We start from the raw sequence: 17,387 nt of genomic DNA, 5'->3' as shown, positions 1-17,387 counted from the left end.
TGCTGTGTAATAAATCACCCTAAAATGGAGTGGTCTAAAGAACAAAGAATATTTCTCACAATTGTGTGGGTTAGCTAAATGGTTCTTTGGCTGGCCTCCCTGGAGGCTCTGCTGGGGTGCAGCTCAGCAGGGCTAGCTGGTACCTCCTTCCATAGGACCTTGCCTCCTCCCGGAGGGCAGCTCAGTTGCTCACACACCGAGGGCTCACAGTTCTCAGAGGGCTGAGTTGGAAGCCACAAAGCCTCTTGGACCCCAACCAAAAGTCACGTGACAGTGCTTCCGCCTCATCCCATTGGTCAAAGCAAGTCAAGAGGCCTGCCCACCATAAGGGGTGGAGAAAGATACTGTGTCCATTGAGGGAGGACCCGTAAATGATTTGTGGGAGCTTTTAATTGACAGTGCAGGGGCAGGGGAGGGGTTACAGATAGATAATAAACACAAGTGAATAAGTTCATAAGTGATTTCAGAAGTTACAGTGTTCTGAGACAAAACACAGCTGAAAAAGAGAATAAGGAAAGGAGAGGGAAGGTGGGGTGGGGAAGGTCATTTATACAGATTGATCAGGGAAGACCTTCCTGAAGAGTTGACGCTGGAAAGGAGACCTGAAGGATGAGAAAGAGCCAGTTGTGTGCCAAGAATCAGGAGAGGTGCATTCTATGCAGCAGAATCAGCTTAAGTAAAGGTGCTGAGATGGGAAGAACTGTTTTGCAGATAAATACCCACCCCTAGATGTTTCTTAATGGCATCACTGCCATTATTAGGGTTCTCTAGAGGAACAGAACCAATGGGAGATACCTGTAAATATGAAATTTATAAAGGTGTCTCATGCATTGGTGGGGACGCAAGAGTCCAAAATCTGTAGGGCAGGCTTCGAGGCTGGTAACTGATGAAGGGTCTGGATGAACTCCAAAGGAGAGGCTTGTAGCGTGAAGCAGGAAGAGACTATCTCATCTGAATCCTTAAAAGCCTTCCAGTGATTAGATTATTTCCGAAGACTCTCCCCTTGGCTGATTACAAATGCAGTCAGCTGTGGATGCAGCAGACATAGTCATGATTTAAGTCCATGAAATGTCCTCATAGCAACACACAGGCCAGCACTTGCCCAACCAGACAAATAGGCACCACTACCTGGCCACCACATGAACCTGACCATGACAGTTGATCATAGATGTAATCAGTCATAGATGCAATCGACTGCCTTCTGATTTAATAAAAAGCCTGCTGATTTATCAACCAGTCTCGAAAGATCCTTTCAGTAATGGTTAGGCCATGCTTGCTTGACCAGACAATGGGGCACCATCACCTGGCCAAGCTGACAACTGAACCCAGCCATCACACTGACCTTTCCTGAATGTTTCTGTTCTTTCCCTTCCAGATATGGTTTTCTGGATTAAGAATGTTTATAAGTTGTAGATAAGTCAGTCTATGTTTCCATGATGGAAATCTGTAGAAGAGAGAAGTTAGCAAAGGAATAGAGAATGGGAACTTCTCCTGACAGTTTCTTCTCCTCTGCAGGGTGTGACTGTGACCTGGAGGGTGTTCTGCCTGAAGTCTGTGATGCCCATGGAAGGTGCCTCTGCCGCCATGGGGTCAAAGGCCCTCAGTGTGATACCTGTCACTCAGGCTTCTACTCGTTCCCTATTTGCCAAGGTAAGTGAACAAAACCTGGTTTTATAAGAATCAGTCCCCTGAAATAAATTTCCTGCAGAGGAAATGCAGAGGATCTTTCTGGCAAAACTGTGTGACCTGTGGTTTGATAAGTTCATCTCAGGCTTACATATGTATGTTTTATGTAACTGTCTTCCTGCTTGGATGCTGTCATCTTCCTTTCCACTCCTCATCTCCCTTTCTCTGATAGCTACACACATGGGCTCTGGAGTCAGCTGTCTGGGTTCTGTTCCTAGTCCTGGAGAGGAGATGGTCTCTGAACTGTTGAGGAGCCTGCCACATAGACCAAGGAAGAGGCAGGGCCTTCTAGGGGCCTGAAAGGATGACAGTTAAAGCAGAACTAACAAAAATGTCAGTGAATGATGTAGACAATTAATATGAGATACCCTATTACACTCTTTTTCCTCAGAGTCTACATTTAAGATCCAATTGAGGGATGTTGAAAAACAAAAGATGGTGAAAAAGCAAGGTCCAGAGCAAAACTAGGTTTTGCTCACTTACCTTGGCAAATAGGGAATGAGTAGAAGCCTGAGTGACAGGTATCATACCGAGGGCCTTTGACCCCACAGCGGCAGAGGCACCTTCCGTGGGCATCACAGACTTCAGGGAGAACTCCATCCAGGTCACAGTCACACCCTGCAGAGGAGAAGAAATTGTCAGAAGAAGTTCCCATTCTCTATTCCTTTGCTAGGGGGAGGGAAGACTATATGCAAAGTAACAGATACATGAAACTCCTAGATGGACTTTGCTTCTCATCCTAATAGAAGTGACTGAGGGGATGGGGGGAAGGGAGCAGGCCATGTATGGCTCAGTCCCTAGAGCCTAATAGGGTGTACTAAATTTTGGGTGAATGAAAAATGAATCAACAAATTTGCTGAAGTTCTTTGTCCTTGCCTCTCCCCACTGTCTGCCATTGTTCTTCCCCTGGCTGCTATGGTTGTAGGGAAAGGGAAAGAGAAATAGACATCATGTCAGGTATTATAGATGGAAAGGGACTTATAGGTAATTAGCTGTTGACCAAGTGATTAAGGGTAAGCAACAGGCATGAGACTGGATTTCCAAAGAGGCCTTCAACAGAATCACTGAGTTTAAGACCAGACCACGATGGCTGCAGCCTAAGGATAGAAGGTCCATGCTGCTGCCTCCATGTCATATCTTTTTATTTTTTCAGGCAAAATTCTTATATATAGAATGGTAAGTCAATGTTATTGCATTTTTAAAAATATTTTTTTTATTAATTAAAAAAAATTAACTAACACAGCATTTAGAAATCATTCCATTCTACATATGCAATCAGTAATTCTTAATATCATCACATAGATGTATGATCATCATTTCTTAGTACATGTACATCGATTTAGAAAAAGAAATAGCAAGACAACAGAAAAAGAAATAAAATGATAATATAGAGAAAAAATAAAAATAAAAATAAAAAATACAAAAATATATAAGAAAAAAAACTATAGCTCTGATGCAGCTTCATTCAGTGTTTTAACATAATTACATTACAATTAGGTAGTATTGTGCTGTCCATTTTTTTTTTAGAAATCATAGCATTCTACATATGCAATCAGTAATTCTTAGCATCATCACATAGATGCATGATCATCGTTTCTTAGTACATTTGCATCGGTTTAGAAGAACTAGCAACAAAACCGAAAAAGATATAGAATGTTAATATAGAGAAAAAAAATAAAAGTAATAATAGTAAGAACAAAACAAAACAAAACAAAAACCTATAGCTCGGATGCAGCTTCATTCAGTGTTTTAACATGATTACTTTACAATTAGGTATTATTGTGCTGTCCATTTTTGAGTTTTTATATCTAGTCCTATTGCACAGTCTGTATCCCATGAGTTCCAATTACCCATTATCTTGCCCTGTTTCTAACTCCTGCTGAACTCTGTTATCAATGACATATTCCAAGTTTATTCTCGAGTGTCGATTCACATCATTGGGACCATACAGTATTTGTCTTTTAGTTTTTGGCTAAACTCACTCAGCATAATGTTCTCTAGGTCCATCCATGTTATTACATGCTTCATAAGTTTATCCTGCCTTAAAGCTGCATAATATTCCATCGTATGTATATACCACAGGTTGTTTAGCCACTCGTCTGTTGATGGACATTTTGGCTGTTTCCATCTCTTTGCAATTGTAAATAACGCTGCTATAAGCATTGGTGTGCAAATGTCCGTTTGAGTTTTTGCCCTTAATTCCTTTGAGTAGATTCCCAGCAATGGTATTGCTGGGTCGTATGGCAATTCTATATTCAGCTTTTTGAGGAACCGCCAAACTGCCTTCCACAGTGGTTGCACCATTTGACATTCCCACCAACAGTGGATAAGTGTGCCTCTTTCTCTGCATCCTCTCCAGCACTTGTCATTTTCTGTTTTGTGGTAATGGCCATTCTGGTGGGTGTGAGATGATATCTCATTGTGGTTTTGATTTACATTTCTCTAATGGCCAGGGACATTGAGCATCTCTTCATGTGCCTTTTGGCCATTTGTATTTCCTCCTCTGAGAGGTGTCTATTCAAGTTTTTGTCCATTTGTAATTGGGTTGGCTGTCTTTTTGTTGTTGAGTTGAACAATCTCATTATAAATTCTGGATACTAGACCTTTATCTGATATGTCATTACCAAATATTGTCTCCCATTGTGTAGGCTGTCTTTCTACTTTCTTGATGAAGTTCTTTGATGCACAAAAGTGTTTAATTTTGAGGAGTTCCCATTTATTTATTTCCTTCTTCAGTGCTCTTGCTTTAGGTTTAAGGTCCATAAAACTGCCTCCAATTGTAAGGTTCATAAGATATCTCCCTACATTTTCCTCTAGCTGTTTTATGGTCTTAGACCTAATGTTTAGATCTTTGATCCATTTTGAGTTAACTTTTGTATAGGGTGTGAGATATGGGTCTTCTTTCATTCTTTTGCATATGGATATCCAGTTCTCTAGGCACCATTTATTGAAGAGACTGTTCTGTCCCAGGTGAGTTGGCTTGACTGCCTTATCAAAGATCAAATGTCCATAGATGAGAGGGTCTATATCTGAGCACTCTATTCGATTCCATTGGTCGATATATCTATCTTTATGCCAATGCCATGCTGTTTTGACCACTGTGGCTTCATAATATGCCTTAAAGTCAGGCAGTGCAAGACCTCCAGCTTCGTTTTTTTTCCCTCAAGATGTTTTTAGCAATTCGGGGCACCCTGCCCTTCCAGATAGATTTGCTTATTGGTTTTTCTATTTCTGAAAAATAAGTTGTTGGGATTTTGATTGGTATTGCATTGAATCTGTAAATCAATTTAGGTAGGATTGACATCTTAACTATATTTAGTCTTCCAATCCATGAACACGGTATGCCCTTCCATCTATTTAGGTCTTCTGTGATTTCTTTTAACAGTTTTTTGTAGTTTTCTTTATATAGGTTTTTTGTCTCTTTAGTTAAATTTATTCCTAGGTATTTTATTCTTTTAGTTGCAATTGTAAATGGGATTCGTTTCTTGATTTCCCCCTCTGCTTGTTCATTGCTAGTGTATAGAAATGCTACAGATTTTTGAATGTTGATCTTGTAACCTGCTACTTTGCTGTACTCATTTATTAGCTCTGGTAGTTTTGTTGTGGATTTTTCCAGGTTTTCGACGTACAGTATCATATTGTCTGCAAACAGTGATAGTTTTACTTCTTCCTTTCCAATTTTGATGCCTTGTATTTCTTTTTCTTGTCTAATTGCTCTGGCTAGAACCTCCAACACAATGTTGAATAACAGTGGTGATAGTGAACATCCTTGTCTTGTTCCTGATCTTAGGGGGAAAGTTTTCAATTTTTCCCCATTGAGGATGATATTAGCTGTGGGTTTTTCATATATTGCCTCTATCATTTTAAGGAAGTTCCCTTGTATTCCTATCCTTTGAAGTGTTTTCAACAGGAAAGGATGTTGAATCTTGTCGAATGCCTTCTCTGCATCAATTGAGATGATCATGTGATTTTTCTGCTTTGATTTGTTGATATGGTGTATTACATTAATTGATTTTCTTATGTTGAACCATCCTTGCATACCTGGGATGAATCCTACTTGGTCATGATGTATAATTCTTTTAATGTGTTGTTGGATATGATTTGCTAGAATTTTATTGAGGATTTTTGCATCTATATTCATTAGAGAGATTGGCCTGTAGTTTTCTTTTTTTGTAATATCTTTGCCTGGTTTTGGTATGAGGGTGATGTTGGCTTCATAGAATGAATTAGGTAGTTTTCCCTCCGCTTCGATTTTTTTGAAGAGTTTGAGGAGAGTTGGTACTAATTCTTTCTGGAATGTTTGATAGAATTCAGATGTGAAGCCGTCTGGTCCTGGACTTTTCTTTTTAGGAAGCTTTTGAATGACTGATTCAATTTCTTTACTTGTAATTGGTTTGTTGAGGTCATCTATGTCTTCTTGAGTCAAAGTTGGTTGTTCATGTCTTTCCAGGAACCCGTCCATTTCCTCTAAATTGTTGTATTTATTAGCGTAAAGTTGTTCATAGTATCCTGTTATTACCTCCTTTATTTCTGTGAGGTCAGTAGTTATGTCTCCTCTTCCATTTCTGATCTTATTTATTTGCATCCTCTCTCTTCTTCTTTTTGTCAATCTTGCTAAGGGCCCATCAGTCTTATTGATTTTCTCATAGAACCAACTTCTGGCCTTATTGATTTTCTGTATTGTTTTCATGTTTTCAATTTCATTTATTTCTGCTCTAATCTTTGTTATTTCTTTCCTTTTGCTTGCTTTGGGATTAGTTTGCTGTTCTTTCTCCAGTTCTTCCAAGTGGATAGTTAATTCCTGCATTTTTGCCTTTTCTTCTTTTCTGATATAGGCATTTAGGGCAATAAATTTCCCTCTTAGCACTGCCTTTGCTGCGTCCCATAGGTTTTGATATGTTGTATTTTCATTTTCATTCGCCTCGAGGTATTTGCTAATTTCTCTAGCAATTTCTTCCTGACCCACTCGTTGTTTAGGAGTGTGTTGTTGAGCCTCCACGTATTTGTGAATTTTCTGGCACTCCGCCTGTTATTGATTTCCAACTTCATATCTTTATGATCCGAGAAAGTGTTGTGTATGATTTCAATCTTTTTAAATTTGTTAAGACTTGCTTTGTGACCCAGCATATGGTCTATCTTTGAGAATGATCCATGAGCACTTGAGAAAAAGGTGTATCCTGCTGTTGTGGGATGTAATGTCCTATAAATGTCTATTAAGTCTAGCTCATTTATAGTAATATTCAGATTCTCTATTTCTTTATTGATTCTCTGTCTAGATGTTCTGTCCATTGATGAGAGTGGTGAATTGAAGTCTCCAACTATTATGGTACATGTGTCTATTTCCCTTTTCAGTGTTTGCAGTGTATTCCTCACGTATTTTGGGGCATTCTGGTTCAGTGCGTAAATATTTATGATTGTTATGTCTTCTTGTTTAATTGTTCCTTTTATTAGTATATAGTGTCCTTCTTTGTCTCTTTTAACTGTTTTACATTTGAAGTCTAATTTGTTTGATATTAGTAGAGCCACTCCTGCTCTTTTCTGGTTGTTATTTGCATGAAATATCTTTTCCCAACCTTTCACTTTCAACCTATGTTTATGTTTGGGTCTAAGATGTGTTTCCTGTAGACAGCATATAGAAGAATCCTGTTTTTTAATCCATTCTGCCAGTCTATGTCTTTTGATTGGGGAATTCAGTCCATTAACATTTAGCGTTATTACTGTTTGGAAATTATTTTCCTCTACCATTTTGCCTTTTGTATTATATATATCATATCTGATTTTCCTTCTTTCTACACTCTTCTCCATACCTCTCTCTTCTGTCTTTTTTGTATCTGCCTCTAGTGCTCCCTTTAGTATTTCTTGCAGAGCTGGTCTCTTGGTCAAAAATTCTCTCAGTGACTTTTTGTCTGAGAATGTTTTAATTTCTCCCTCATTTTTGAAGGACAATTTTGCTGGATATAGGAGTCTTGATTGGCAGTTTTTCTCTTTTAGTAATTTAAATATATCATCCCACTGTCTTCTAGCTTCCATGGTTTCTGCTGAGAAATCTACACATAGTCTTATTGAGTTTCCCTTGTATGTGATGGATTGTTTTTCTCTTGCTGCTTTCAAGATCCTCTCTTTCTCTTTGACCTCTGACATTCTAACTAGTAAGTGTCTTGGGGAACGCCTATTTGTGTCTAATCTCTTTGGGGTGCGCTGCACTTCTTGGATCTGTAATTTTAGGTCTTTCATAAGAGTTGGGAAATTTTCAGTGATAATTTCTTTCATTAGTTTTTCTCCTCCTTTTCCCTTCTCTTCTCCTTCTGGGACACCCACAACACGTATATTTGTGCGGTTCATATTGTCCTTGAGTTCCCTGATACCCTGTTCAAATTTTTCCATTCTTTTCCGGATAGTTTCTGTTTCTTTTTGGAATTCAGATGTTCCATCCTCCAAATCACTAATTCTATCTTCTGTCTCTTTAAATCTATCATTGTAGGTATCCATTGTTTTTTCCATATTTTCTACTTTATCCTTCACTTCCATAAGCTCTGTGATTTGTTTTTTCAGTTTTTCTATTTCTTCATGTTCAGCCCATGTCTTCTTCATGTCCTCCCTCAATTTATCGATTTCATTTTTGAAGAGGTTTTCCATTTCTGTTCGTATATTCAGCATTAGTTGTCTCAGCTCTTGTATCTCATTTGAACTTTTGGTTTGTTCCTTTGACTGGGCCATGTTCTCAATCTTCTGAGCGTGGACCGTTATCTTCTGCTGCTGGCATCTGGGCATTTAGTCAGATTTCCCTGGGTGTCGGACCCAACAAGGCTGAAAGATTTTTCTGTGAAATCTCTGGGTTCTGTTTTTCTTATCCTGCCGAGTACGTGGCGCTCGTGGCACACGTTTGTCTCACGTGTTTGGAAGGGATCCCCCCGGTCACCGATCTCCGCGGCCTGGGGATTTCCGATCCAATTCTCTCAGTTGGTTCGGGGGGCCGCACGTGGTGGGGGCGTCAGCCGCCGCGACTTGAGGGGACCCTGTGGCTGATCGCCGGCCGCAGCGGGCCCTGGGAATTCGCCACCGGACCAGGAAGTCGCCTGCGGTAGAGGGGCGTCGGTCATTGGCCGCCGTGGCCTGTGAAATTCCCCACCGGACCAGGAAGCCACCCGTGGGGGAGGGTCACCGCGGCTTGGGTAGCCCTCTGATCCGAGACTCGTAGCCGGACCAGGAAGCCGCCCGCAGAAGAGGGGCACCGGCCGCCTCGGCTTGGGAAACTTGCCTCTCCAAGACTCTCAGCCGGCCCGGGAAGGAGGGAGGGAGGAGCTCCAGTCTGTGGCATTTTATCTATGACCTCCATTACCCACCCCCTGACTTTGTGTTATAGAATCCCTCTACCCTGGGTCTGTGTAGCCAGGAAGACGGTATTCTCTCTCCCCTAACCCCTAGTTTGAGGCCACAGTTTCACATCAGGAGGAGAAGGCTGCTGGTATTGCTCATCTTCCCCAGCCTTGTGGTACAAAAGCGTGATTCCAGGCAGGTGCAGCAAAGAGGACCAGGTTTCTCTTCCCCTTCCCAGCTTCTACTTGTAGGACAGAAGCTCTTTCCTAAGCACTGCAAGACTGAGAATAGCGGGGCCCTAATTGCCCCCACCTCAACTGACTCCCAGAGTGGAGATTCCAAACTGGGAGAGACAAGCTGAGAATTTCCCCAGCTGTACTTGTTTCTCCAGGAAAAGTTCGTGGAGGAGCACTGCCTAAGGAGACTACTTTGAATAGAGAGTGGAGAGCTTTGTACCTAATGACATTGTGGAAAACAATGGAGATATTGGGAGGGAGCAGTTATGAGGAGGCTGGTAGCTCTGATACAAGCAAAACAATAGAGCAGCCAGAAGTTTAATAGAGAATCAGGAAAAGAGACAGCCAAGGAAAGGCTTCCTGGTAACACAGATAATTCTGGAGTTGGGGAAGGTTGTGTGCATATGCTAGGCTGTACCTACTCAAGAGAAATCAGAGAAGAATGTGGGGCAGGCTCAAAAACATCCCCCAAGCCACAAACAAACTGTCAGCATAGGGTGGAAATCTCATTGGCACAAGGAGCTTAATCACAACCTCTAATCAAACACTGTCTGAATAACCTACACTGACCCAGGGGAAATTCCTAGGAGATCCCTGTCTGTCATCCCTGGCTGTCAAGTTCCTCAACAGTGACCAGAGAGAGCAAATGGAAACTAGTTGTCTCTGAGTAAATGTGGGCCAAAAATATGCCAACTCCCTGAACTGTGATAGCTGCCTCAAAGTCACACACACATTCAGTGATAAAGAGTAAGAATCTAACTGGCCAAGGAGATTTAAGTACAACCTTTGACCAATAAGTTGCTTGTACCAACCTAGAAGTGACCCAAGGTAGCTAAGATAAAAGTTTAAAACAAGGGGGACATCTAAGTAGGGACCTGAGGTAGCTAGGATAAAAATAAGGGGGAAATCTGAGTAGGGACATCAGAGGCTGAACATTGCAGGGGAGATAGATTTTGCAGAATTAGTTCAGACAAGTCACTAAACACCCAAGTAAACAATTGTAACAATTTCAGAAGAGAGATTAGTAGCCAAGTTGCTATATTATCTAAAATGCCCAGTTTTCAACAAAAAATTATGAAACAAGCCAAGAAACAGGAAAATGTGACCCATGCATGGACAAAAAGTATAATAGTGGAAAATTCCTTTAAAGTGGCCTAGAGGGTAGACTTAGCAAAGACCTCCCAGCAGTTTTTATAAATAGGAACAGAGAGCTAAAGGAAACCATGCTTGGTGAATTAAAGAAAGGTCTGCTAACAATGTCTTATTAAATATAGAATATCATCAAATTGGAAATATTAAAAACAGCCAAATGGAAATTCTCAATTAGAAAACATATTAACTGAAATGAAAAATGCACTGGAGAGGCTAAACAGTAAATTTGAATAGGGAGAAGAAAAAAATCATTGAACTTAAATATTGAACAAAAAGATCAAATGAACAGTCACAGAAAAACGTGGGGCACCTCAGAGAAGTGGAGGATACCTCAGAGAAATGTAGCACACCAGAAGAAAAGGAGAGAAAGAACAGAAGAAATACACAAAGAAATAATGGCTGAAATCTTCCCCAATTTGGTGAAAAAACAGTCTAAACCTGAAAAGTTCAGTGAATTCCAAACAGTTAAATTCCAAGAGGTCCACACCAGACACATCACAGTTAAAATGACAGAAGACAGAGATAAGGAGAAAATCTTGAAAGCAGTAAAAGAAAATGACCCGTCATGTACAAGGGACCTCAGTAAGATTAATCATTGAATTATCAGCAGAAACAGTGGAGGCCGGAGAACAGTGTGACTTCATATTCAAAGTGCTGAAAGTAAAACATTGACAAACAAGAATCTTACATCCAGCAAAATTATCCTTCAAACTGAAGGCAAAATCAACACATTCCCAGATGAACAAAAACTGAGATAATTCATTCTTAGCAGACAAACTTACAAGAGATATTAAAGGAAGCTCTTCATGCTGAAAGCAAGAGATACCAAATAGTAATTTGAGTCCATATAATATTAACTCCTAATGGGTTGTAATTTCTTTTTGGGGGAAGAAAATGTTCTAAAGTTATATTGTCGTGATGGTTGCCGATCATGTGAATAAATGAGAAAACATGGAATTTACACTTTCAATGATGAACTGTATGGTATGTCAGTTATTTATCAGTAAACATGTTTGTTTTTTTTTTTAAAGATAAAGCAGAAGGGGCAAAAACCCAGTACATGAAGGCAGGGCATTTCCTCTTTAGGCACACATCACCCTTATCTCTCTCTAATTTTGACCTGCATCTCTTATGATTTCTTCTACAGCAGTGATAAGACAATATGCATTAGTACTTTAGAGTAAAAAGAGATTGAGATGACAGACACCTGATTTATAGGAATCCTCAGACTCAGGACAATAAGTAAAAGCTAGAGAGCTGCAGGATGATGAGCAGCACCCCTGTTTCTTTATTCCTAGGTGATGCTCTGCAGGAATTATATTTTTTTCTTTAAAACACATAGTAGTCCCAGGATATGAAGAAGCATGAGGATTATGCTTCCAAGGCTGAGTTTTTCGAACTACAAATTCATTAGTGGATGGATAAATCAACTTTGTGGTTTTAGACCACCATTAACGTGAAATTGAATAGACTAGAAATGATTAGAATGCATCACAAGTAGTAGTGGTAAAAAATGTTTTATGAAGTTCTTTATAGTTACTTATTTTTGAATAAATATCTCTCTAAACTTCTTTATCTACCTCTGTATCGATCATGTATCCTTCTATGTGTGTATATATACACGCATATATGTAGTGTATTTATGTATGTATTCATATATCTGTGGGTATATTACATTGCAAAATAAAATGTATTTCTTACTGTGGATGCTGCTCAAGAGGTTGAAAGCTACTGTGTTAAATGATTCTGGAGATTTTGTCTGTGCTTCTGAGTAGTTTGTGCTTTTCTTTTATTCTGCACTTTGGTCCTGTGGCTTTAGGCTTTGAAGCAGTTATATCCTGAAGTCATAGAGCATTTGAGGGGATTTACTATCTCTCTCTCATCTGGAAACTGTTGCTCAATAGACAGCAGCAATAATTTGATCAATCAATGTTCACCATACCCGTGTACTCACTGGATACTCCTTTCTGGATCTGTTGAAGGAATAAGAAACCATTCTGACTTTTCTTTTCCACGTTTTCTGTGAGGAGTTGGCGCCAAAGAGATAACCATAAGAAACTAATTTAAAGATGCATATCCCATTTTATCTTTAATCTACAATCTTATATTTGCTCTTTTGCCTTAAACCCAACAAGGGAAAAGTGGGCATACATTTCAGTGTGCTATCATTTTTTCACCTCTGACTCTGCAGTATGGGAGCACTAGTCTGACTTTACCAACAAGCTGCATAGAAATGTACGGGCAGATACACTTACTGTTTTTGTTCTTAAACTTTTTATTTTGAAATACTTTCAAACTTAAAGGACAGTTGCAACGATGATACAAAACTCACCCAGAGAACTCCAGTATACCTCCCCCTACCCAGATACCCTGATCCACTAATTTTAACGTTTTTGTACATTTGCTATATCATTCTGTCTATCCATTTATCTGTCTCTCTGTCTATCTATCTATCTATTTTCTAACATATGAGAGTAGGTTTATATGTCATGGTACTTGAACACATAATATTTCTATGTACATTTCCTCAGAACAAGGATTTTCACTTATGTCACAGTTACCTTTTACAACGCTTAGATTTGATTAATTTGATAAGTAGGTTGAGCTTAGGATTCTTCATGGGGGGGAAATAACAAGATAATTGGAATTTTGAAAATTTGTATGATTATCTTCTTTTCATGTGTTGCTCTTTCAAATGAGAATCATCTTAGGTTCTCAATATGAATATCAAAAAAAATTTTCTTGAATTTAAAAGCACATACAAAGGCAATATTTAAAAACCCACCCATGTCAGTCTTTTTGAAAATGTTGAAATTGAAGTATTGGCCCTAAAATGTGATTGATTCCAAGCCAAGATATCAATTGCAGATTTTTTAAAGGAAATGTCAGGAAAGTGGAGGAGAGAGGTGGATATCTCTGGAGAAAACTGCTGTGTATCTCTTTCCCCTCTCCAAGAGACAAGGGGAGGCTTTCATAGGATGCCCGTAGAATGATAGAGGTGCCTGAGGCCAACCTTCAGCTCAGAAAACCCAGAGGATGAGAGTTAAGGTGACTCTTGATTGGTGACAAAGCAGGGAGGTTATTACTGTGCTGTGAAAGACTTGGACTTAGAATGTGTTGGAGCAAGGGATATGGGGTGTTTCCCATGCCCAGGTGTGGGTCAATCTGGATGAAGTTTCTTGAATCTAGTCTGGTAGGTCCACCTAGAGGTGCCAAGAGATCTCCAAAGAGGATGTCCTGGGGCTGAGGAAGTTATGGACTGAAGAAGGAATAGAGAGGCATCTATTACTGGTCGAGGGAGTGGCAAGAGAGGGTACCCAGCAGGGAAGTACCCTTGGTAGAAGAGTCAGCATCAAACCTTCAGGCCTTGCCAGGCCCCAGAGAATGGGATCAACTTATTGCTGTGCTGCTCCAGGAACAATCCTTTCCCCTTACTTCTTCCTCTGCCCCCAAACTGGAGGGCAGCTGTGAAATTGAAGCCAGTAGTAGAGAAGGAAGACCCAATCCCACCATCACCACCACCTCACTTTCCCATTGCTGGCTTTTGGCCTGAATCAAGCCTGAGCCAAGGGAGGGGAAATTTGATCTTAAACAGGGTTTCAACATAAAGTCTTAACAAAGAGTGTCCTAAAAAGCCCTTGGAGTTACTAGTGTTTATATCCATGTTCAGGGGATGATCATCCTAACTAAAAAAAGTGTAAAAGTGCATGGGATTTATTTCACATCAGGAGTTGTGCTTGTTCAGTGTACTAGTTGCGTAACATGAATTGCATCTCTGGGTAGCTGAATTTACCACAGTTTCCTTAAAGGGACTCCATAATTCTGATTTATTTCTAGGAACACTGGTCATTTTTTTGTACCATGCTTATTGCAGTGTAGATCTTTGTAATAAGCTCCAAATCCTAATGATTTTTCCTCTTAATAAATCACTGTTTTTAAATGTATGCTGTAATTCTTTGAACTTAAGCAGAGTATTATTCCATCTAGCTAGAATTTGGTTATTTGGCAACCTCGAGATCTGAAGCAACAGTGAGAGCCAAGATTTCCTGGCCTTTGCAAAGTCAAAAAAGATGTGCAATAATATCCATGCATTTTCCTACTAAAAGAATCCCACAGCTCCTCTCTCACCCTACTCAGCCTATCATTTTTTTAATTGTATTAAGTTTGGTAGTTTGTTTTCCAAGCCAAAACCCATGGCAAATTAGAAGCATAAATATTAGAAGAAGTGGAGAGAGACTGTGCTAAGGCAACACACTAACACAAGAGAGGAAACAGAAAAGCAGACCTGACACCTAAGTAGTATAGAATTTGGGACTATTTAATGAAGGGCAATAATCTTACCAAACTCAGGAGGGACTGAGAGTATCACTATAGAACGTGTGAGTTAGCATTATAATGATGGATCTGAGTCATTAAGAATTGGTTAATTAAGTTTAATATACCTTTTTAAGGAGGTTGGGAAGTATATCGTGCATTTTAGTAAAAGTACTATTTTATGTGGTTAAAATGAAAACATTTTGAGGATTAAAGAGTCAGTTAAGACAGTTGCGTATGTCAGAAAACTTGGCCTAAACTGGTTAAAGGCAGAGACATTATCAACTGTAATGGTCTATGCACATTTGGCTTCAGGAGCAGATTGAGCGAGGGGCTTGAAAAGTGATGGCAGGATGTGTTTTTCTTCATCTTTCATCTCTGTTCTTCTCTATGTTGGCTTCATTCTTAGACCTCATGTGGTGGCAAGATGGTCCCCAACAGCTCTTTGACTTACATCCTTCTAGCTTCAAGTCTAGGTGAAAAGAGTATGCTTTCCCCCAGAGTACATCTGGATCATGGGCCCATTCCTGACTCAATCACTGTGACCATGGAATTCACTGCTTTGTTTGGCCAAGCCTGAGTCTCCCCACATGCATGGACTGTGGATAGAGTCAATACCGTCTGAATAGCACTAAATGAATCAAGGGTGAAGAACAGTTCTCCTCTGGCAAAGTCAGGGTACCCTAACCAAAATGGAGTGGAAATATTGTGTCGGTAAAATACACCAGTCTCTGAGAAAACTGGCTCCCTAATGTGGCTAATCCTATGAGAGACTAGGCAAACTGCTGAGGTTTAACTGTAGTGTTTTTCTGCATAAGAAGATTTTATCTGATATGAAAAGCTCTTTAATAAGCTGTAGTGCATGAAGATCATGCCACATGCTCTTTTAAAGATTGAGTCATAATTTTCTTTTTTAAAGATTCATCTTCTCATTTATGTTTTTGTTATGTTTAGTTCCTCCCGTTCATTTCTCTGCTTCCAAAGGTCTACCAAAGCCATCTGGCTTCATTGGCCAGACACAAAGAGCAAGGAAAAATAGGAGTGGCAAGACATGCTGACTGCTGCTTGAGAGAGGGGCTGGAGGAGAACTGGCAGATGCTTTTGAGACTCCAGCCTGAGGCTGTTTGTGCTCAGCCTCAGCCAGTTTTGTCTGTAGTTCCAACTTGTAGCTCAAGTGCAGAGAGAAATGCTCACGTTGTGAGGGAAAAGGGGGGCAGGTAAATATTATGCTTTAATTCCATTCCCCCTTTTTATTTTCCACTTGTTCCTCAGCACCATCCAAAAGAAGTGGGTGAGGGGAGAGAAAACATTATTAAAGCCTTCAGGGAGGCTGAGGGAATTCAAGCAGAGTGAAGCAGTTCAGCCCAAGTCCTACCTTACCAGACTTTATTAATGCTATACAGCTGTAGAGAAGCCTGGTATTGCTTAACTTTGAGTTTTATAGGAAATGCATGGTCTGCCTTATTCCTGGTGTGGTGTAGAGGTGTACTCTGCTGCTTATGATCTCAGATTTGAATCATCAGGTTCCAGGAAGACTTTGGGATAATCCAACTTTCTGCTGTGATGGTCTCCCTTCTCTTGTGCTCACCTTTTTCTAATAGCTTTGTGATCTTTTTTGAGAGAAGGTCGGTTGCTTGGCCCATTGAATTTTAGAATGCAATCAACATGACTCCAAAGGCAACGTTAGATGGCTCAGTATACTCTAGCCAAATGAAGTTATCATTGCTTTGCTCTTTGGGGTTTAAAAAACCCTTCTAAATTGCTTGTGCCGACTGTAACCCTGGATTTATGTTTTGTGTTAAATTACTTATGTACTCCAAATTTCTCTAAGTACAATGACATATTCTTCTCATTTTGATTTTGACTCACTCCACTGCCTTATAGTTTTCTTTCTTATACATGTAAATCAAAGCATAGATGGGAGACTGGAATGGGGAATTATCTTTATGTGTTTAAGATTTATATCTATATTTAGTTCAACTCTTTTCTGCAGCCACAGAATATAACTCACTTGTTTAATGTGGTTATTTGGGGAGGGAGGGGATCAGTACTCTTCCCTTTTCTTCTTTCTCTTTCTCCCCTCACTTATCCCTTTCTTTTCCTCCTCTTCTCTTCTCTTTCCTCTCTCTCATTCCTGCTTTCCTCTCTTCCTTTTACTCCTCTTCTGTTCTATTTCCTTTTTCTCATCCTCTTTTTTCCTCTTCTCCTTGTTTCCCCTCCCCTTCCTTTTTTGGGTGCCATTTGCAGCCAACAACTAGTTAGCCTTTAGAACAGAGAAGAGAGGGTGGGAATGTGGAAACAATGGTCTTTCATGACTGGATTGAAGGTACATGGAAGTACAACTGTCCCCAAACTGGAACATCATGGACCTGTCTCAGGGCCCAAAACAGCTCCCATTAGAGTTTGGTGTAGTCTTTGAATTATGCTGATAGTTCTTTCCTTAGGAAACTCCTATAAATAGGTTGATAGTGAGAGATTAACTTATTTCTACCTGTTAATCTAATCTCATGACTCAGGCAAACTAGTCAAGGGAAGAGGACAATTCCAGTTAGGTAATGAGGAGTCGTCCTAGGAAAGGTCTCTGGTGTGGGAAGCTCCTGGGAAAGGTCACAAGGGTGTACTGGGGAGCCATCTGAGGACAAGTTCTCTGCAATTTTGCTTTGGACTGGCCCTGCACTTTAT

General features: G+C 40.0%; 1 protein-coding gene across 2 annotated transcripts in view; it reads left to right on the top strand.

Annotated features, from left to right (window-relative positions):
- LAMA3 (laminin subunit alpha 3) overlaps positions 1 to 17,387 on the top strand; it is a 318,755-nt gene that overhangs the window by 122,579 nt on the left and 178,789 nt on the right. For both annotated transcript variants that reach the window (XM_077135789.1, XM_077135788.1), the window contains exon 12: positions 1,516 to 1,650. In XM_077135789.1, the coding sequence (XP_076991904.1) occupies positions 1,516 to 1,650 (135 nt within the window). The remainder of the gene's footprint in view (positions 1 to 1,515; positions 1,651 to 17,387) is intronic.

This window comes from Tamandua tetradactyla, chromosome 18, assembly GCF_023851605.1.
Source record: "Tamandua tetradactyla isolate mTamTet1 chromosome 18, mTamTet1.pri, whole genome shotgun sequence".
NCBI classification, from domain to species: Eukaryota; Metazoa; Chordata; class Mammalia; order Pilosa; family Myrmecophagidae; genus Tamandua; species Tamandua tetradactyla.
The sequence above is the reverse complement of the archived record's forward strand: the minus strand, read 5'-3'. Positions and strand labels throughout refer to the sequence as shown.